The sequence below is a fragment of the Manis javanica genome, chromosome 1 (assembly GCF_040802235.1).
Source record: "Manis javanica isolate MJ-LG chromosome 1, MJ_LKY, whole genome shotgun sequence".
NCBI lineage: Eukaryota > Metazoa > Chordata > Mammalia > Pholidota > Manidae > Manis > Manis javanica.
In genome coordinates, this window is record NC_133156.1 from 169,245,444 (window position 1) to 169,268,095 (window position 22,652).

The window sequence follows — 22,652 nt, forward strand, 5'->3', positions numbered from 1 at the left end:
AAAGAAAATTATCCCAGTTTATCAATGAATATATCTCAACTTTCTATAAAAGGGTACCCCAAGTTAGAATGTAGGAAGGTAGAACTTACATGTTAAAATGGGTGCCTGGTTTCCACAAAGCAAACTTATAAAACTCCTAATTATACCTTGGTTTTATAAATAATTTCCAATACAGTTCTATCATTTTGTATATGTATTTGTTTATTGTTCTTCATTACTAATCACATGGCTTAAGACAACCATGTGTTCACCATCTACCTCTGTGACAAGATTTACTCGTCATTTTGGGCGATCTAATACAATCAAGACAAAAATATTAACATTGAAAACTATGTTTCTCATCCCTACTCAGTGTTTGCATTTTTCAATTTTGTTGCCACTTCTTTTTATGGCAAAGGGAAAAGACCTCAAATAATTGCACACATGCTTTTAAAGACATGCTGCTAAAACTAAAACAGCTGTTTGGTAGGCAGCACTACAATGTTGTGCTTAATATGTCTGCTCACCATCAGATGATCAGAAGTTCTAACTTGATCTGAAAAGGCAGTTTAGTTTAGAGGTGGCAATTACACTATGAAGTGCATGCTGCCTAAGAGTCAAACACAGGAAGGCTGAGACCCACTATAACTGAGAGAGCTCTATAAACAACAGTAAGGTCCAACACAGAAAGGTTTTGCTATGATGATGATTATTCAGATTTCCAAAAAGGCTGAAAACCTTACCCTAGGACTAAAATATTTTGGTAGAAGTAAATAAGAGTCCCCAGAAATCACCAAGACCTGATAATATTTTTATGAATACTATGAAGAGAGGAAAAAATTTAAACCACCAAATTTATGACAAATATTACATATATTACATTTGAGCTCCTTTGACATTAACTCCACTTTCATAAAACAGAGATCTTAAATTTGGGAGTTAAGGAGAAAATAAAATGGCACTCAAGTTGTGATGCACATAAATACAAAGAAATCCATTTAGTAAACTTAATCCTAACTGTACCTAAATGAAAACTCAGGCCTCAGCAAGCTGTACTCCAGAATTCATTCTACATTAGTTCGTTTAAAAAAATTAAAATACAAAAAACAAAAGAAGGCTATATGGGGAAAAAATTCTACTTAATGCCACTTATAATAAAAATACCCTTAGTACCTTAAAATAAACAAAATGAAACCAGGCAAAGACAGAACAGGAAAAAAAACTAAAGTCAATAGGAAGGGAGAACCATGACTTTAGATTCAATTAACATTTACTGAGTGCCGAATGCCTGTGTCAGCAGTTTTCAGGGTACAGATTAAATGTTCTAGTCATATTAAGAAATATAGGGTGGGAATAAAAGGAGATAAAGGATAAAAGGGTCTAAGATTGATTCTAAAGAAGTCACTGACAAGGCGAACATGGATATGCTCGCAAAATAACAGAAAAACTGGAAACCTGAAAAGGTAAGGTATTAAAAAATAATAATAAAAGCATTATCTCATACTGTGAGTAGCTAACTAAACTGTGGCCTATGGAAGTTTGGGGCTTCTTATTAGCTATCTCAGTACCCAGGGCACAGCACCTACACAACACAGAGATTTACTCAGAGGAGGGAGGCAAAGGCACAAATAGAACACACTCATTTTTTTCCCAGAGGCAGTACACACTGAAGATGAAACCAACTTTTTTAATATTATTAATAGCTAGCAAATCTACACAGTAAAGTATAGCATTTGTTGGCCAACCTCAACCTTTCAAAACAGAAAGCAAGATTCACAGATAGGTGTTCTGACCCACTGTACCAAATCACAGCCTAGTATGCTGCAAAATCAAGCCTCAAAAAAACTCAGGAAAGAAAGTTAATGTAAGAGCTAAATTACATGGTAGAGCCTAAGAGCGCTCCTGGAGCAGAGCACTAGACCAAAATGACTGGCACAGGGGAGAAAGGGAAGGCTTCAAAAAGAAGACTTCGGAGGCACAGAAGAAAAAGAGGATACAGACACAAGTTTTTAGATGTCTGCCAGACAGTCTCCCACTCTCGCTCCCTTCAAAGTATAGAGAATTAATCTCTAGGTATCTATTTATCTCTGAATGAATGACTGAATCAGATAAGGTTTCTTTTGGTATTTAAATGTGGATTTCATATTTAAAAATTAAACTCAAATTTCTACCTTCCCCTCTCCTAAACTTCCAATTTTCTTCCTGATTCCGTAATTGTCTACCTGTCAATCATACTCAAAACCTTAGAATAATCTTGACTTTTCCAACCCTTCTCTCCCACTCTGCCAAACTCCATCCACGCCTGTTAATTCCTTCCCTTAAGAGATTCCATGCAAGGGTACCTTCACATCTCTACCACCTATACCCACAGAAGGTCCCATCCCACCAGATCTAAGTTGACTCTTAACCAGTCTTCTTCCCTCTAACCAAATCTGTTCCCAACTCCAATCAACCTAAATGCTGCTAATTGTTCCCAAATCACGTCCCTGTCCCTTTCCTATTCAAAATGTGCCCACCACTCAAGGCATTCAGTGTCTTCCCAGGCTACTGCTTTTCCTGGTATTCATGACTCCATAAAACCTGATTCCAATTGAATTTTAATTCTTTTACCCCTTTTCTCCCTACTTTGGTCCTTCATTGTTCCCAGAATGCCTCTTATATACTCTCACTCCTCTGCACCTTTGTTCTTGCCAACCTCCTCTCCTGGCACCCCATCCTATCTTCCTACCATCCACATTCAGTCACTGAAACTTCCCACAGGTCAGAAGAGTCTCTCCCCATCTTAAGTCCTAACCCTTATCTGTGCTACTCGGCATCTAGCCTCTATACATAGCCTTGCATCTGTTTGTTTCTTTGTTAGTTAAAAACATACCAGTTTAAAATGTTGGCGAGGTTGTGGAGAAAGGGGAACCCTCCTACACTGCTGGTGGGAATGTAAGTTAGTTCAACCACTATGGAAAGCAGTATGGAGGTTCCTCAAAAAGCTCAAAATAGAAATGCCATTTGACCTAGGAATTCCACTCCTAGGAATTTACCCTAAGAATGCAGCAGCCCAGTTTGAAAAAGACATATGCACCCCTATGTTTATCACTGCACTATTTACAATAGCCAAGAGATGGAAGCAACCTAGGTGTCCATCAGAATGGATAAAGATGATGGGTACATATACACAATGGAATATTATTCAGCCATAAGAAGAAAACAAATCCTACCATGTGCAATAACATGGACGGAGCTAGAGGGTATTATGCTCAGTGAAATAAGCCAGGCAGAGAAAGACAAACACCAAATGATTTCACTCATATGTGGAGTGTAAGAACAAAGAAAAAAACTGAAGGAACAAAACAGCAGCAGATTCACAAAACCCAAGAATGGACTAACAGTCACCAAAGGGAAAGGGACTGGGAAGGATGGGTGGGAAGGGAGAGATAAGGCTGGGGGGAAAAAAAAAGGGGTATTACAATAGTATGTATAATGTGGGGGGGGCATGGGGAGGGCTGTGCAACACAGAGAAGACAAGTAGTGATTCTACAACATCTTACTATGCTGATGGACAGTGACTGTAATGGGGTTTGTGAGGGGGACTTGGTGAAGGGGGGACCCTAGTAAACATAATGTTCTTCATGTAATTGTAGATTAATGATAACAACAACAACAAAGATCATGGCTTAAATGAGTCTTTTAACTAGGAGTCAAACCGCACCCCCCCACACACACACACAGTTTTAGATGCTAATACACGTTAATCACTTTCACAAATGAAACTGTCTTTACAAACTTGGAAATTGAGATAATACTAAACTTAAATCACAGTAAGTAGAACTTGATGTGTCCAGTGACTCAAAGTAAAAATGAATAGTGACAAATAATCCTTTTCTTGAATTCTCTTACTAAAAATTTGTCTAGAAACTTGCATCTCTGTCTTTGAGGCAGGCAACTAGTGATCATGAATAAGAACAAGTGGAGTATTTTACTGGGTATCCTTTTTCACCATTTGGCTTTACACCACTTGAGTGTTACCATCTACTCTAAATAAATAAAATTTTAGAAAATTCCTTGAGAATCACTTTTAGAAACTATGTTAGAACAGCCTAAAAATAATTTTTAAAAATACTGCATACCCTTTACTCTTACAAAGATCGTAATTTCCCTGAGTACACTGTAAACATGTCACATAAACTGTTACCCAATTGTTTCAGTCTAATCTTCTTTCACCAAATGTAAAGCTAGAATATCAGCAGCATATGATAATTTGGTTCCTGTCTCTTTTCCCTCCCAACATATTATAATCAGAAGTCAAATCACCAAAATGTATTCATACTATTTATCTGTTAATCAGGTGATGTCCAAAGTGTGGTTCTCACCATGGAGGTGAATGATTTTAGCTATATGTGAAACAGTACTTTAATAATTATGAATTTTAGTATGTAGTTTTTTTTATACCTGACACACCCAATCTGACTTCACAAATATCAGAGCCTAGAATGAGTATAAATCACCTTAGGCAAAATCTTGACTCCATCTGGAAAGAGTACACCTGTGTGAGTGAATTCTGAGAAGCACCAGTGCATTATTCAAATCCGATCAAGGGCACACTGGGAATGATTGCCAAACAGCACCCATCATACCACCTCTTAAATTAGACCAAATTTCAGGCTTCCTGTGCCTACACGGAAGCATGCTTACAATGCTTCTCATTGAAAGGCTGGAACAACTGAATGACTACAGCACTCTCCTCTTCCCTCAGAGCTGGGGAAATGAAGAGAACCTTAAGTTTAATCAAAACAATTAAGAATAGGAACCAGAGCTCAGTACTGGAAAATGAGGCTTACAAATGATATTCCTTTTCCAGACCAAACACCCCAGCACAGACCTTTCATTTGCCACCAGTGGCAATCTCTAAGCCCTTTTCACTCTGCTGGCTCCGGCTCTGGATCACAACCCCAGCATGTCTACCACCCCAAGGTCTCTAAGGCATGCCCAGGGCATAAAGAAAAGCCTTTAGAGTCAGTCTGGAAAGAGGAACAGATCAGAGTTGGGCAGAATTCCTTGAGTATTCTCTCATTCTTTACTGCCTCTTCATACTTGCATTACCGCTACACTGCTCCGAACCACCACATCCACGACCTCGACTGGCTATGATACCCAGTCAAAGCCTGCACTTATCTCTCAGCACCTTATACTCCATAATTGTTCCTCCTGCCATAGGCCTGACCCCATTAAAAAACAAACAACAAAAAAAAAAACCTTCCGATTATAAAATAACCACAGGGATAAAAGCACAGCATAGGGAATATAGTCAATACTATCGTAATATCTTTGTATGACGACACATGTTAACTACACTTACCGTGGTGAGCATTTAGTAATGTCTATACCTGTCAAATCACCATGTTTTATACCTGAAATCATTATAATTATGTATGTCAACTATAACTCAATTAAGAAAAAAAAAGATTTTCCTTTTCCCAGGCTGGACTTGGTTGGGGCAGATATTAAATGGCAGAACACAAACTAATTCACCAGGTATAAAAGACAATTTCACACCACCGTTCCCCAAAGATATTTGAATTAAGAAATTTGCATTTTAAAAGAAATGGTTAATTAGAGAAAGTTGACATGAAAGAATTCCAGGTGATACAGAAGAAATCTACAGCAGATGAAGGCTATTTTAGGGCTCACTGCAGGATTATTTCCAGGCCAGTTGCCAGGCGAGCCCCCTTCGGGCAGTGTTCACCATCTGGAGTAAGGATGGTGAGAGGAGACAAGAGTTGTCAAAGGGCTTACTAACACTAAACTTCATTTATGTATTACAGTTTCTACCTAACTGCCTGCCCTATTGATATGGTTCCTCACAATTTTTTTTACAAATGAGAAACTTAAACTTACGGAAATGTAATTCATCTTCAAAAACTAAATTGATCCCCTACACTTTGGAATCAGCCATTCACTCACCAACAGTATGATGGAATGTTGGGGGAATCTGTGCGGTCCCCAAGTTTCTACTTTATTCACATCATATTCTTAGAAATATACTACCACAAATAAACTCACAGAATGAGAGCCAAAGCCCTGAAAAAGGGTCCCAACTGGAGAAGCCCCTTTCTCAGATCACAGGAGCCCATCAGATCACTGAGCCAGACAGGTAGATTCATAAGTCATAAGTCCTGGAAACCTCCCTTTGAACTTGAAAATGGAGTTCCAAATTCAGATTTCAGTAGCTAGAACTTTGAACCACATAACTAAGATTCAAATGGAATACCCACCACATCCCCTGCAGAGAACTTTAGAAGTTCTCTGCTTTGAAAAATACCAAAACCCAGGTACCAGAGCATGATGTTTGTCCTCACACATAAGAATACAAGAAAGAATATTTTATTTTGGAAACTAGACCGGGCACTCATGGTATTTATTTTTCTTTCATGTTTTGTAACTGCCTTTAGTTGCTTAATCCTACTATTAAAGAATTAAAGAAAATCAAAGAGATACCAGTGTAAGACTGCAATTTGGTAGACAAAAGGGTGAAAAATAGGTTGAAAAGGAACACATGCAATTCACCAGCCTATTTGAACAGCATGGCATACTTTGTACCTCAGACCATAAATACCTTTAAAATTTCCCTGATAACAAGCAAAACAGACTATAACAAATTCTTATTTTGGCAATTCCTCACAGTTGTTTTATGCATTATGTATCTGGGATGTGCCCCAAATGCTTGAAAATAAGGTTCTCAATCACACCACCCTTCAATTAATATCCCCTCTTTCTCATGGAAAAAGGGTATTTTACTTTCCATCTCTGCTCTCTCAAGCTTTGCCTATGGAACCCTACATCCTTCACTCATTATCTTCCTTTCATCCTTTAATAGGAGAAAGATTTCCTGTCCACTGTAGGGTGGAAGGGACACCTTTCACCCCAGTACTTAAGCAGCCTTGGGCCTCCTTACATCTCAGTTTGCATATTTTTCTTAACTCCCAGTAATCTGCTTTATTTTAACAACTCTTTGAAAGTGCAGGCACAGGCAGTCATTGACTCCCAAAAGCCAAACACCAGCTGACCAGCCTCTTCTAAGTCCCTGCCCTTTTCTCTCTGCTGGTCCCTCCCTCCAAGAGTTCAAGGTCGTGGTCAGACCCTACAGTCTTTCCTCCCTGCAGCCTAAGTGATGTTCCTTCACTTTCCTCTGTAGAAATGACACCAGGAAACCATCTTAGACCTTACTTTTCTTTCAAGCTCTTGACTCTTATCTTCATTTGCCCTTCAGCTTTATCTTACATGATCAAAACCCAATTCACCAGAGGCTTCCCAGGATTTCCACCCCACCCCATCTCCCCTTCCCCTTTATCAGGCAGCCATCTAGGTCTGTTCATTTTTCCACGCTAACATTTCAACTCCTAGCCCCTACTATGGTTACAGGTTTTCTTCTTCCTGGGATTTCTAAAGTGACTGCCAAGTCCAGAATGAGATGCTATGACACTTGCTTACCATGGACAGGCACTTACTCTCAACTCCAAGCTGTCTGTAACAGGAAGGTCGAGAAGAAAGGAAAGAAGATAAGTTCAGCAAGGCCCATCGCCCTCACCTCACCTGCCTCAGTATCTGCCTTTCACCCCAGCTACCAAACTTTCCTTTTCATCAATTTCTGTTCACCCCCAAGTTGAGAAGGCACTCCAGCCAACTCCTTTATTCAAACTCACTAATAAACTATTTTTTAACTAGAAGGAATCATCGCTGAATATTTTAACCTAAGGATATCAGACAATGTTATTTTAAAAATCCAAACCAAAAGCCCTTCCCAACTAGCTCCCAAAAGTTAACTTTGGGAAAATAACCGTCCCCAGGGCCTAGGGCAGTAATGAAATAATCTAGGTAAAACACTATGAAAGTCTGTTTTCTCAAAAGAAAACGAGGAAAAACTTGACCAACGGAGGCAACTAACAACTTGTGCCGCAATTTGCTTGTGCCAAGTTGCCTTTCTTCCTCAGTCTCATCACAGGCTACACTCAGAGGGCTGAACAGTCCGATTCGGCTAGTCTCCTAGAAATCCTGTCTGTGCTACTGCGGAGTTGAAGAGCTGCTTCCACATAGCAAATTATGAAGTTGCAGGGGCGGCTGTTCTGTTCACCCACAGCTAAGAATAACACTCGACTTTCTAATTTTAAAAAAGAGAGAGAAGGAAAAAAGAAGGAAAACAAGTCCCTGGGCCATGGGGAGGAGGAAGGGGTTTCCCGCACTTGACCCTCTTATCACCCAGATTCTTGGGACCAACACAATTCGCTCACCTCCCGCCCGCGAGGATGACGGGAGACCCCTGGGCCTGGCGTGGGTGAGGGGCACCCACCCCTGGAAGGCAGCAGTTTGCAGGCGCAACGAACCTGCCCCACGCACGTTAAGTGGCTAGAACCCGCAACTCCGGGATTGGGTGTCGGACTCCGTTTGCCCTCACTCTTAATTGACAACGAGGTCGCGGCAGGTTCGAGGCACATCAACCAAGATGAAGAGAAAAAGTCACATGGGCCTGCGGGGTCTCCGCGCCTCGCGGGAGGCTGGGGCCGGACCCTTCCAGAGTACCGCTCCTGACCCGCGACGGCCTGAGAGGCATCAGGGGGTCGGGTGGCTGCCCCTCGCGCCCACCCGGTCGTCCTACCGTGGCTCTGCAGGATCTCGTGCTTGAGGCCGCCTGTGTAGTCGATGAGCTCCTCCAGGCCGCGCTCGCACAGCTGCCCGTAGCCTGAGAACTTGTGCAGCACCTTCTCCAGCTCGCGCTCCACCGTCACGCACTGATCCATCCCGGAGGCGGCGGCGCTCGGCTCCCCGGCGCCCGGGTGTCCGCAGCTGTTCAGCCCGGGCCCGGCCGAAGCCGCGTTCTGCTCCTCGTCCCCCAGACGGGCGGCCCGGGTGGCTGAGGTGGCGGGCGCGCTAGCCGCGGCGCCGGGGGAGCCCCGCGGAGCCCATGCCTGCCTGCCCCATCGCCCCCTGCCCCCAGCACGTGACCGCCGCACCCGCTAGCTCGCCCCTTCCGACCCCGCGACCTGCTGCTCCCTGCTCCCCACGTTCGGCTACCCGCCGCGGCGCCGCCGATTGTTTTTGTTTTCACGGGAACCGACCGATGACCTGGATCTCCCGGGCGGCACCAAGCGCCGCGGAACCGAGGGGGGGTAGTTGCCCCAGCAAGGGAAGGAGGCGGCGCGGGCCGTACCACGCGTGCCCAGGAAGGGGAGCAGACAGGAGAGCGCGAGCGGAAGAACGCGACGGGCCTCCGTTCGCGCGCCGCTCTGGCGATGTGGGCCGTACCACGCGGGAGGCGTGCAAAGGGAGAGGGCGAGGGTGGCGCAAGGACCTAATTGGTCCGGGTGGCTAAATCGGGAAGTTTGGAAACAGCCCAGGCGCTCGGAGAGGGCTACAATTACGCGCTCCGTAAACAAGAGGGAGGAAACCGCCCTAACCACTCCGCCCAGAAGCGGGGAAAACGAACCAATGGGCGCGGGGAATACGTAAGGAATCAACGTCCTCCAATCCCTGGCCGAATCGTAAACCTTCGGCCAATCTGGGCCCAGGGACCAAACCAATAGCTTCGCTGTTGGAGGGGGTGACTTGGACAGCATTACTGGGAAGCAAGTCGTTTCTGGAAAGCCATGAGGGAAAACATGACAGAAATAAAAAGGTTTATTCTCCATAGGACTTCGCCCTAGCCACAAATTACTTCATCTCCCCATCACTCCTAGGAGTACTGCCATTCTGAAGTTTGAGAGACAAACTCGCCCCAGATGGAAAACCCAGACAGGCGGGGCGGCGTGGGAGGTGCTGCGGTCTGGGGTCCCTAACGAGGATTACCCGCGGGGGTGCCTCTGGGGGCGGCGCTAGGGAGCTGCTTGCTGGGCCGCGCGGGGCCCGAGCTGGGAAGGGGCCGGCGCGGTCGACTGAGCTGTCTGGGCGCTTCTCACCCCCCGCGGTCTTTGGCCCTTTGCCGCGGGGCCTGGTACCTCTCCTGAGGGGTCTCCTCACCCTCGTGCCAAGTGCGGGCTGCTTCGTGGGATGGAAACTCAAGTCCGAGAGCGGGACAGCCTGGCCCCTGCCACTTAGGCGCCTTATTCCACTGAATCGGATTGAGTTACTTCCTCCGAGTTAATCCATCCCAACTTGCTGTGGCGCCTCCAGCCTTGGCCTATATCCCATGCTCACTAGGCTTCAGCTGAGCAATGTTCCAACCGCCAAACTAGTTACTGCCTCAGGCCCTCTGCACTTACCTTTCCTAGGCCTGGAAATCTTCCACCATGCTCGTCCTGAAGTTCTGAGCTTGTCCCCTCGACGGGTCTCCCTCTAACACAGCCTTTATACTTATCTTCACTCCCTCCTTCACTGCAGTATCATGTTTATTATAGTATCAATAATATCACCAGTTTTACAATTTTCAGACCTCTCATTAAAATTTGAAATGGTCTGATTAATTTATTTATTTTCCGTCTGCATCCAATCAATAAAAGCTCCACAAAGGCAGGCACCTTGCCTGTCCTTTTCTGTGCCCAGAACAATGCCTGATAACATAGTAGGCAATCTGTTTTCTTTTTAAATTAAGGTAAAACCTTTTGAGCCTCAATTTACTATTTTGCAATTTGAAGATAATTGGGATCAATAATACCTCACTAGATTCTTAGGAAAATTAAATGAGAGAATAAATGTCAATGCCCACAATAAGCACATGATAGCCACATGAGAAATGGTGGTGGTGGTGGTTACTATCGTCAGTTCCCAGAAGTAAATCTGAAATAAAAAATGCAAGTCATGGACTTACATTGGTCGAGCCCCAAAATCCTTTTATTCATCTCCTGGTGATTCTCAAGAGCAGCCCCAGCTGTTCCTGTTACATATCTCCTTTCTTCTACTCTCCTAACCAATTTCCTTTACTACCCACTTTCTTGGCAGATAGCCCTGAGTCCTGCGTCACTGAGAAGGTGAAAAACATCTTGCTCCAGCACTCTCCCACTCTTCTCAAAGTGTTTCTGTAGGTACCATCCATTTTGTGAACTGTTGTCAAGTATCCAAATGCACAAGAGTACTCTGTCCTAAGCCACCAACCTGTGGTCCTGCTAGCTGCATCTCACCTCTGTCCAGATCTTTGTACCCTCCTTTGCATTAGGTTCTTCCTTCCTCCTTCAGCTGAATGGGTCTAACCTACCTGGGGTTTGGAGGGAAGGTGGGGGCATCTTCATTTAACCCTCCACAAGCTGCTTCCCTTTTCCTCTTTGTCCTTACACTGCCAAACTGTCCAGACAAATCTTCTATACTTGTTCTTCCCTTTCCTCCAAGGACCTTCTTGATAAGCTGTTTCCGATTTCTCAGTCTTTTTTGTTCCTTGACCTCCCCGTAACACATGAACATTCAGACTCACCGTCACCTTTGAAATTCTCCTTTGACCTCCAGGGCTTTGCCCGGGTCCAGTTCAGTCACCTTTCTCCCTTGCGGGCTCTTCTTTCTCATTTAGCCCTCCATGTGGGTTGTCATTGGCCTCAGGTTCTATCCTCAACTTTCTCTTTTCCCTTTACCTGCTGTCCTGGGAGAATACAACTGCCCCTCTCCAGCCTTAATCTGCCTCATAAACTCTACCTTCAGATTCCCTCCAACCAGCCAGACATCATCATCCAATCAACATGTCAATACCATAATTTATATCTCCCTTCCCAAGCCGACTTTCTTCCCCTTGACGCCTTAGTTTTTATCAACATGACTTAACTCTCCCAGGTTCCTCTACCACTTCATCCTCATCTTTAACTTACACGTAGGATTCTTAAAAACTTTTTCCCCATCGGATTCCTCAATTCCACTAACTTGCTTCCACTGCCACTCATCTACATCCTTCTTGAGATGCCTTTGATAAGTCAACTGCGTTCCCTCAGCCCAGAATCACTGATGCTCCCCAGGATTTTATTCTCATCAGTATCCCTGGGGATACAGATTGGCTCACTCCCTTTTTCATTCACCCTCCACATCAAGTTCTATTGAGTCTAATTTTCTAATGTCTGCAATGAGGCTTTCTAACTTCTATACCCTCACCTTCACCAATACCTTTGACATGTTTCCAACATTATAATTGCTTCTCTTACCTACCGTTAGTGTTTTACCCCTACAGTGCCACTAAATGAATCTTTAATAATGAAATTAAATAAGCCTCAAAAGGTTGGTGTAGTAATTAAATGAAATAACCCATGTACGGCACTAAACTTAATGCCCAGCACATGGTGAGAATTATTATCCACTCGTCAGAAATAATTCTTCAAATACCAAATCATTATGTTGGACATGTGAAACTAATCTAATGTTGTATGTCAGTTATACCTCAACTTTTTTATTATTATTTAACTTTATATTATTTTGATATCATTAATATACAATTACATGAGCAACATTATGGTTACTAGACTCCCCACATTATCAGTTCCCCACCACATATGCCATTACAGTCACTGTCCAACAGCATAGTAAGATGCTATAGAATCACTACTTCTCTTCTCTGTTATACTGCCTTCCCCATGCCCACCCCCCTACATTATGTGTGCTAATCATAATGTCCCTTTTTCCCCTTATCCCTCCCTTCCCACCCATCCTCCACAGTCCCTTTCCTTTTGGTAACTGTTAGTCCATTCTTGGGTTCTGCGAGTCTGCTGCTGTTTTGTTCCTTCAGTTTTTTCTTTGTTCTTATACTCCACGTATGAGTGAAATCATCTGTGATACTTGTCTTTCTCCACCTGGCTCATTTCACTGAGCATAATACCCTCTAGCTCCATCCATGTTGTTGCAAATGGTAGGACTTGTTTTTCTCTTATAGCCTGAATAATATTCCATTGTGTATATGTACCACATCTTCTTTATCCATTCATCTACTCATGGATACTTGGGTTATTTCCATTTCTTGGCTATTGGAAATAGTGCTGCGATAAAAATAGGGGTGCATATGTCTTTTTCTACTGGGCTGCTGCATTCCTAGGGTAAATTCCTAGGAGTGGAATTCCTAGGTCAAATGGTATTTCTATTTTTAGTTTTTGAGGAACTTCCATACTGCTTTCCACAATGATTGAACTAACTTACATTCCCACCAGCAGTGTAGGAGGGTTCCCCTTTCTCCACATCCTCACCAACATTTGTTGTTGTTTGTCTTTTGGATGTTGGCCTACCCTACTGGTGTGAGGTGATATCTCATTGTGGTTTTAATTTGCATTTCTATGATGATTAGAGACGTGGAGCACCTTTTCATGTGTCTGTTTGCCATCTGAATTTTTTCTTTGGAGAAGTGTCTGTTCATATCCTCTGCCCATTTTTTAATTGGATTCTTTGCTTTTTGTTTGTTGAGGTGCATGAGCTCTTTATATATTTTGGATATCAACACCTTATCAGATATGTCATTTATGAATATATTCTCCCATATTGTAGGATGCCTTTTTGTTCTACTGATGGTATCCTTTGCTGTATAGAAGCTTTTCAGCTTGATATAGTCCCACTTGTTCATTTTTGCTTTTCTTTCCCTTGCCCAAGGAGATATGTTCATGAAGAAGTTGCTCATGTTTATGTCCAAGAGATTTTTGCCTATGTTTTTTTCTAAGAGTTTTATGGTTTCATAACTTACATTCAGGTCTTTGATCCATGTTGAGTTTACTTTTGTGTATGGAGTTAGGCAGTAATCCAGTTTCATTACCTTACATGTAGCTGTCCAGTTTTGCCAACACCAACTGTTGAAGAGGCTGTCATTTCCCCATTGTATATCCATGGCTCCTTTACCATATATTAATTGACTATATATGCTTGGGTTAATATCTGGACTCTCTATTCTGTTCCACTGGTCCATGGGTCTCTTCTTGTGCCAGTACCAAATTGTCTTGATTACTGTGGCTTTGTAGTAGAGCTTGAAGTTGGGAAGCGAGATCCCCCCTGTTTTATTCTTCCTGCTCAGGATCGCTTTGGCTATTCGGGGTTTTTGTGGTTTCATAGGAATTTTAGAACTATTTGTTCCAGTTCATTGAAGAATGCTGTTGGTATTTTGATAGGGATTGCATTGAATCTGTAGATAGCTTTAGGCAGAATGGCCATTTTAACAATATTAATTCTTCCTACCCAAGAGCATGGGATGAATTTCCCTTTACTAGAGTCCTCTTTAATTTCTCTTCAGAGTGTCTGTACTTTTCAGGGTATAGGTCTTTCTTTTCCTTGGTTAGGTTTATCCCTAGGTATTTTATTCTTTTTGATGCAATTGTGAATGGAATTGTTTTCCTGATTTCTCTTTCTGCTAGTTCATTGTTAGTGTATAGGAGTGCAACAGATTTCTGTGTATTAATTCTGTATCCTTCAACTTTGCTGAATTCAGATATTAGTTCTAGTAGTTTTGGAGTGGATTCTTTAGGGTGTTTTATGTACAATATCATGTCATCTGCAAATAGTGACAATTTGACTTCTTATTTACCAATCTGGATGCCTTTTATTTCTTTGTGTTGTCTGATTGCTGTGACTAGGACCTCAAGTACTGTGTTGAATAAAAGCAGGGAGAGTGGACATCCTTGTTTTGTTCCAGATCTTAGGGGAAAAGCTTGCAGCTTCTCACTGTTAAGTCTTTTGTTGGCTGTGGGTTTGTCATATATGGCCTTTGTTATGTTGAGGTACTTTCCCTCTATACCCATTTTGTTGATAGTTTTTATCATGAATGGATGTTGAATTTTGTCAAATGCTTTTTTAGCGTCTATGAAAATGATCATGTGGTTTTTGTCCTTCTTTTTGTTGATGTGGTGGATGATGTTGATGGATTTTCACATGTTGTACCATCCTTGCATCCCTGAGATGAATCCCAATTGGTCATGGTGTATGATCCTCTTGATGTACTTTTGAATTCTGTTTGCTAATATTTTGTTGCGTATTGTTGCATCTGTGTTCATCAGGGATATTCGTTGTAGTTTTCTTTTTTTGTGGTGCCTTTTCCTGGTTTTGGTATTAGCGTGATACTGGACTCATAGAATGAGTTTGGGAGTATTCCCTCCTCTTCTATTTTTTGGAAAACTTTAAGGAGAATGGGTATTATGTCTTCTCTAAATATATGATAAAATTCAGTGGTGAATCCATCTGGTCCAGAGGTTTTGTTCTTGGGTAGTTTTTTTATTACCAATTCAATTTCGCTGCTGGTAATTGTTCTGTTTAGATTTTGTGTTTCTTCCTTGGTCAGTCTTGGAAGGTTGTATTTTCTAGAAAGTTGTCCATTTCTTCTAGGTTATCCAGTTTCTTAGCATATAGATTTTCACAGTATTCTCTAGTGATTCTTTGTATTTCTGTGGTGTCCACAGTGATTTTTCCTTTCTCATTTCTGATTCTGTTTATGTGTGTAGATTCTCTTTTTCTCTTAATAAGTCTGACTATGGGTTTATCTGTTGTGTGTATTTTCTCAAAGAACCAGCTCTTGGTTTCATTAATTTTTTTCTATTGTTTTATTCTTCTCAATTTTATTTATTTCTTCCTTGATCTTTATTATGTCCCTCCTTCTGCTGACTTTGGACCTCATTTGTTCTTCTTTTTCCAGTTTCAATAATTGTAAATTTAGACTATTCATTTGGGATTGTTTTTCCTTCTTTAAATAGGCCTGGGTTGCTATATACTTTCCTCTTAGAACTGTCTTCACTGTGTCCCACAGAAGTTGGGGCATTGTGCTTGAAGGGTCCCCACCAGTAAGATGGCAAACTTCCGGCTTCTCTTCGGGGTCCTCAGTTCCCGCCGGCACCACCTGAAGCCCAATCACCTCTCGCCCCCCTCCCAATCCCAGCACCTAGCCAACAGCCACCAGCCCCGTAGAAGTGACACCTCAATCAATTCATGCCCCTTCCTATATAACCCAGCACCTTTCCCTAATAAAGCGGAACTCTCCGGTGAATCGCTGCTATGTGTCGCTCCTTTCCTTTCATTGGTGCCGAAACCCGGGAGACAGGACACCCCAACTGGGCCCCGTCTTCCCCCCGACACCAGCAGCAGCTTGCCCTCGTCCTCTTTTTCCGGCGCTGGCTCATCACACTCACCACTCCTCTCTGGCCTTTAGGTAAGTTTTCTCCCCGGAGTGGGCCACTCTTCCCCGAGCTATTGCAGTGCCATTGACCGTGATCGTCCGGCAAGGCCCTGACGCTCGGGGATGAGGAGGGAAGTCTCCCCGCCTCAGGCCTTCACGGCTGCGGCGGACCCTCAGGCCCCTCCTCCAACAGCCATAAATCCCCGCCTCAGGCCTTCACGGCTGCGGCCGACTCTCAGGCACCCCCCCTACAACAGCCATAAACAAGGTGACTTCTTTGTAGATGAGAACGCTCCCGTTTCCCACCCTCCTCCTTCTGCTCCGTCCGCCAAAAACGCCTAGCGCTAGGTACCTCATGACTCCGGCACTCTGCCTTCTTAGGGAAGTCTGGGTGACAACCCACACTTCCTAAGAAATTCCGACTCGTATACGAGTTTCCGCAGACCACCAAGGATCATAGGGGACGCTCTTTGTCTCCTTGTGGTCTGCTTCCAGTCCGAGGATCTCTGTTCGTCTTCCCCTGTTTGTCTCCTTCTCTGTCCTTTAGCCATGGGAGCCTCTTCATCCCTCCCTGAAAGTTCACCTCTTGAATGCCTGCTTAAGCATCTGGCTACCCTCTTCCTGACGCCTGATATAAAACCAAAACTTCTCCATAAATATTGCTCCCAAGATTGGCCGACATACCCCCTAGACAACAACAACCAATGGCCTGCAGGGGGAACTCTTAATCCTAACATCACTCGCGATCTTTTTAACTACTGCCAGCGCCTGAAAAAATAGAAGGAGATTCCCTATATCGAAGCTTTCCGCCTCCTCCTCTCCCCCCCCTCCCAAGTTCTCCTAGCCTGCAAGCCGCCACCCCCGCAGAAGCCTCCCGTTCACTCCCTTCCCCTTCTTCTCCTACAACAGCCCTTCTCCCTTCCTCCCCAACCATCTCCTCCCCCATCTCACCTCCTCCACCTTCATTCCCTGCAGATTAAGCCTGAGCCTTTCAGCCCCCCTTTAACTAGGTCCCAGGAGCCTCCTCTGTCTTTGCCCTCATCACCTGTTTCTCCCCTGTTAGGGACCGCCTTTGTCTTCTCACATGTTTGTAGGGAGAATGGGAAAGCACCTTCCCCCATGTATGAACGCAGCATGGGAAAGCACAAGCTAGAGAACAACCAGTGCAGTCCTTAGAAGTTATCTGTCCACAAAAACATATCTTGCCAAGACTCCTCACTCTGAAAATAGGGAGACCTTGAAGATGTGTAGAAACACCACCCCTGCTTCTAAATATGCCATTCCCCCACTTGCGGATGTGACAAGAATGGAGAACAAAGAACATTCTGTTTACGCATTCCATAAGCAATTAACTAGAGCCCTGCTGCAGCTCAGTTAGTAGAGCATGGGACTCTTAATTCAGAGTCATGAGTTCAAGCCCAACTAGAGCGGCAGAAGTAAGCAGCTGAGCTGCTAGCTGGCGACATGTGGGTCCAATTCTATCTTTCTTTATTTTCTTTGCCCCCCTTCTGCACTTCAGGACCTGCTCGACTAGGCACGGCTAGACCGTGTCACTCCCCCACAGACTGAGCCAGAACCCTTCAGTCCCCGTCAGACTCAGTCCCGAGAGCCTCCCAAAATTATCGCCCCCCTCCGGGAGGTAGCAGGATCCAAAGGCATCGTGCGCGTTCACGTCCCTTTCTCCTTAAGAGATTTAGCCCAACTAGAGAAACGCTTAAGTTCCTTTTCCACTGATCCCATGACATACATCAGGGAGTTTCAATAGACCCTCCAGTCTTATAGCCTCACACATCATGACATTTTCATGCTCCTGGCCAATACTCTCCTCCCTGAAGGGCGTAGACAAGTTTGAGACTTCACCCAAATGCAGGCTACCGAAACCCACAGGACTGACCCCACCTATCCCCCTAGCCCCACTGCTGTCCCCGAACAAGACCCACACTGAGATTATAACACCGCCATGAGTCTCCGCTCTCGAGATATTTTTGCCTCCTGCTTAATAGCAGGTCTGAAGAAGGCAGCTTGTAAAGTAGTCAATTTTCAAAAGCTCCAAGACATAATTCAAAAGAGAGATGAAACCCCCTCCGAGTTCTTAGACAGACTCACTCAAGCCCTATTACAGTATACCAGCCTGGACCCAGAAACACCTGAAGGAAGACATGTCCTTATGACATACTTCCTAGCTCAAGGCTACCCCGACATTAAAGCTAAACTCAAAAAGTTAGAACAGGGCCCCGCAATCCCACAGACTGAGATCCTAACAGTGGCCTTTAAAGTCTTCCATAAGCGGGAAGAGGAGAAAGAACGCCGTAAACAAAAGGCTGATCAGGCCAATTTCCAAATGTTGGCCCAGCTGATAAAACCACAACCTGGGCGCCCCTCTACAAACAAGCCCCCCCCCAAGAGCTTGTTTCAAGTGTAGAAAAGAGGGACATTGGTCAAGGGCGTGCCCCTCCCCCAGATGCCACAAAAAGAGCCACTGGGGGTCTGATTGCCCAACCACCCGAAGGGGAGGCTGGACGAACAACCCCATCCTAAGCCCGCCATAGTGGGGCTGGCAGAAGAAGATTAATGGGGCCCGGGGGCTTCTTGCCCAACCATTTCCATCACCAAACAGGAGCCCAGGGTTACTTTAACAGTAGACGGTCGCCCCATCTCCTTCCTCCTAGACACAGGAGCCACCTTCTCAGTCTTGTGAAAATACCAGGGCCCTACCATGCCTGCCATTACTCCTATAGTCAGGGTAAGAGGTAAACAGATTTTCCCATTAAACCCCCCCCTTTATGCACAATCCAAGACAATCCCACCTTTCTCCCACTCCTTCCTGGTTATGCCCCAGTGTCCCATCCCTTTACTAAGATGGGACATCCTTTCCCGCCTCCACATTTCCATAACTATATCCACTCCCACAGCCCCCAGTACTCCCTTTCTGATGGCCCTCATAGCCAACAACCCCCCTCTACCAAATGAAAGCTCCGGTTCTGCCCTCATACACCCTGTAAATCCCCAAGTTTAGGACATTACAAGCCCCTCCATGGCCCTATGTCCCCCTGCCTCTATCAAATTACGTGACCCCTCTCAGTATATCTGTCAGGCCCAATACCCCCTAACCACTTCAGCCCTCATAGGCCTCCAACCCATCATTCAAGATCTCTTAAACAAAAATTACCTCAGACCCACTCACTCCCCATTTAATACCCCATATTAGCTGTTAAAAAAACCAACAGATCTTTCCGCCTTGCCCAAAACTTTCTCCTCATCAACATAGCCGTTGTCCCTATCCATCCCTTAGTTCCAAATCCATACAGCCTTTTATCGCAGATCCCTGCCTCAGCTTCCCACTTCTCAGTCCTAAATCTCAAGGACCCATTTTTCTATCCCTCTAAACCCCTGCTCCCAAGATTTTTTCATCTTCACCTAGAAGGACCCATACACAAGACATTCTGAACAACTCACTTGGACAGTTTTGCCACAAAGCTTCCGAGATAGTCCCCATATTTTTAGACAGGTCCTAGCTCAGGACCTCAAACAGTTTCATCATGATCACTCCAAGTCCACCTTATTATAATACATGGACAATCTTCTACTCTGCAGTCTCTCGTGAGAACAGTCTCAACTTGACACTGCCTCCCTACTTAACCTTCTAGCGTCCAGAAGTTACCGAGTATCCCCCGTCAAAGCTCAAATCTCTTCCCCTCCTGTCACTTACCTCAGATTCCTTCTATCTCAACAAAGGAAGTCCATTACCTTAGACAGAAAATGGCTCCTCTCTGACCTGCCCATTCCCAAAACCAAGACAGAAATCCTTTCCTTTCTAAGCCTGGCTAGATATTTTAGAGCGTAGATCCCTAACTTCTCCCTGCTCCCTGTTGGTAAGACCCCTATACAACCTCAGCAAGAGCCCCCCCTAAAAAACCATTATCCTCTTCACCCCGACACTCCTTCATTAAGCTCTGTCAAGCCCTTGTGGAAGCCCCAGCTCTCCATCTTCCTGATTTGTCGAAGCCCTTCTCATTATACATTCATGAGAGGTCCAGTCAAGCTCTAAGAGTCCTAGGCCAATATTATAGCCCAGCCTTTGCCCCAGTAGCTTATCTCTCCAAGCAATTAGACCCCACAGTTCGGGGATGAGCCCCCTGCCTACAAGCATTAGCCGCTAGACAGCTCTTGCAGAAAGAAGCTCATAAACTGACATTCAGGACGCCCCTTACCATTCTGTCCCCACATCACCTAAAAGATCTCTTAACCTACAAAAGTTTACAGACTCTCCCTCCCTCCAAACTCCTCACCTTACTGTCCTCTTTCCTCCAAAATCCCATTCACCCCCTTTGCCATTCATACCCGAATCATAACTTTTTCCCCCTTTACTGCTCTCTTGCTTTTTTCCTCATTCCTATTGTCTTCCCCGCAACCCCAGCCTCCTTTGTATGACAATTCAAAGTCAGAGAGACTTACACACAGCATCAAACAAAAGTTACTGCCCTCATTGCCACACCAGACTGCCCTCTGAAAAGCTGCTCTGAGCCTTTATACCTCCACTTTCCTCCCTCCACCAAAGTGTTCACTAGCAGCTACCCTTATTCTCCCTACCTCTGCTTCCTCTATGACCAAAAACAAGCCTATTGCAGGCGATGGCCAGATACCTACAAGAGATGTCCCTACTGGTCTTGTGCAATTCACTACGTGAGTAACTTCCAGTACCCACAGTATTACTCCCCCAACCGTTTCATGAAATATCCCAACGGCTCATTCTCCTTATCAATCCCAGATCCCTGGGACTCTCGATGAGCTGCCAGAGTCACAGCCTCAGTTTACTATGGGGGGGGTCCTCGAACCCCACGGTACCCTTCATATCTCTCAAAAGTATGTTCCCTCTCATTCCCATATCTCTCAAGTTGCATCAGATATCAAACATTCCGAAAAAGTCATTCAAGTTGCATCAGATATCAAACATTCCGAAAATGTCATTATCCAAACTCTTGACGGCGCCTCTTCATCTTCTTATCCCCGCCCCTCTTCTCATTTCTCCTACTCTTAGTTACAGCTCATTCAGGACACCACCATCTTTCTCAACCACACCCTTAACCCCGCCAATTGTTTCTTGTGTGCATCACTACAGCGCCCACTGCTGGCCGCCGTGCCCCTTAATATTTCCAACTACTCCTTCCATGCAGAAAGACAACCCCTCTGCCCCCTGGCAGACATACCCCTAGGGGAACCAGAATATGCAGATAATCTCACCATCCACCACTGTGTAAGCCCAACTCCACCCCCCTCCAGCACACTTCACTGCCTCTCTATCTACACCCCTACCTCCGGCTCTAAGACTTTTATGCAACCGGGACACTTCTTTTAGTGTAATGGCAGTCTTTTCAACTCACTGCCTCTCAACTCCGATACACCCTGCATTCTCGTCACCCTAATCCCACAGTTAACACTTTACAGCATGGCAGAATTCCTTGAGCTCCAACCTCCCTTGCCCTCGCGCACAAAAAGAGCTGCTTTCCTTCCCATCATGGTCAGTAGCTCCTTAATCACCTCAGCCATTGGGGCAGGGTTTTCGGGAGAAGCCTTGGGTCACTCTCTATAGGCAGTTAGAGATCTCAACGCCAAACTTGAGGGAGCCCTGACATCCACTGCCGATTCTCTAGCCTCTCTCCAAAGACAGGTCACTTCGCTAGCTAAAGTCACCCTTCAAAACCGGCGGGCCCTAGATCTGCTTACAGCCGAGAAGGGCGGCACCTGCGTCTTCCTCTGGGAAGAGTGCTGCTATTCCGGCATTGTAGAAACTAACATTACCAAACTCACCTACCTTGCCTCCAGCCTCCACTCTGCTTCCAATTCCAACCCATTCTCATCAATACTAACAAACCCCCTCCTCACCTAGCTCTAGCCCATTGCAGGCCCCATAATAATCATTCTTCTCGCCTGTCTCTTCTTACCCTGTATAATAAAGTTCATCAAATCCCAAGTCGGAAAAATCTCTAATCAAGCTTTCAACCAGCTTTTACTCAGGAACTACCAGCTTCTGGCCACAGAAGATCCCTCACCCTCAGGTGACCTCCTCACCACACGCTGAGATAGACCCCTCTCTCCACTGGAAACTGTTCCTGGAAACAATGGCCGCAGACGCCTGGCTCCTGACACCCATATCCTCTTGGCACCATTGGAATCAACAGGTCCTCAACCTATAGTTACAGGGAACCTTCATTGATTTCCAAACCTGAAGAAGTCCACATCTACTCATCCTTACTGCGGGGAGTCCTATCAACCCTTTCCTCCCAATCCTCAAGCCCTCACTCCCTTCTCCGCCCCTGTTCAGTAGGAAGCAGCCAGAGAGAAAGCAACATCCACAAACCCATAGAGGAGAAAGGGGGGAATGAAGGGTCCCCACCAGTAAGATGGCAAACTTCTGGCTTCTCTTCGGTGTCCTCAGTTCCCTTCAGCGCCACCTGAAGCCCAATCACCTCTCGCCCCCCTCCCAATCCCAGCACCTAGCCAACAGCCACCAGCCCCGTAGAAGTGACACCTCAATCAATTCATGCCCCTTCCTATATAACCCAGCACCTTTCCCTAATAAAGCGGAACTCTCTGGTGAATTGCTGCTATGTGTCGCTCCTTTCCTTTCAGTGCTGTTGTTTTTATTTGT

At 44.9% G+C, this 22,652-nt stretch overlaps 1 protein-coding gene across 1 annotated transcript in view; it reads right to left on the reverse strand.

Moving 5' to 3' along the window:
• The window catches only part of RMND5A (required for meiotic nuclear division 5 homolog A), a 72,725-nt gene extending 63,443 nt beyond the window's left edge, over positions 1–9,282 (reverse strand). Inside the window, exon 1 of the mRNA XM_017672220.3 lies at positions 8,624–9,282. Within this exon, the coding sequence (XP_017527709.1) occupies positions 8,624–8,765 (142 nt within the window). The 5' untranslated portion in view covers positions 8,766–9,282. The remainder of the gene's footprint in view (positions 1–8,623) is intronic.
• Positions 9,283–22,652: the final 13,370 nt, after the last annotated feature.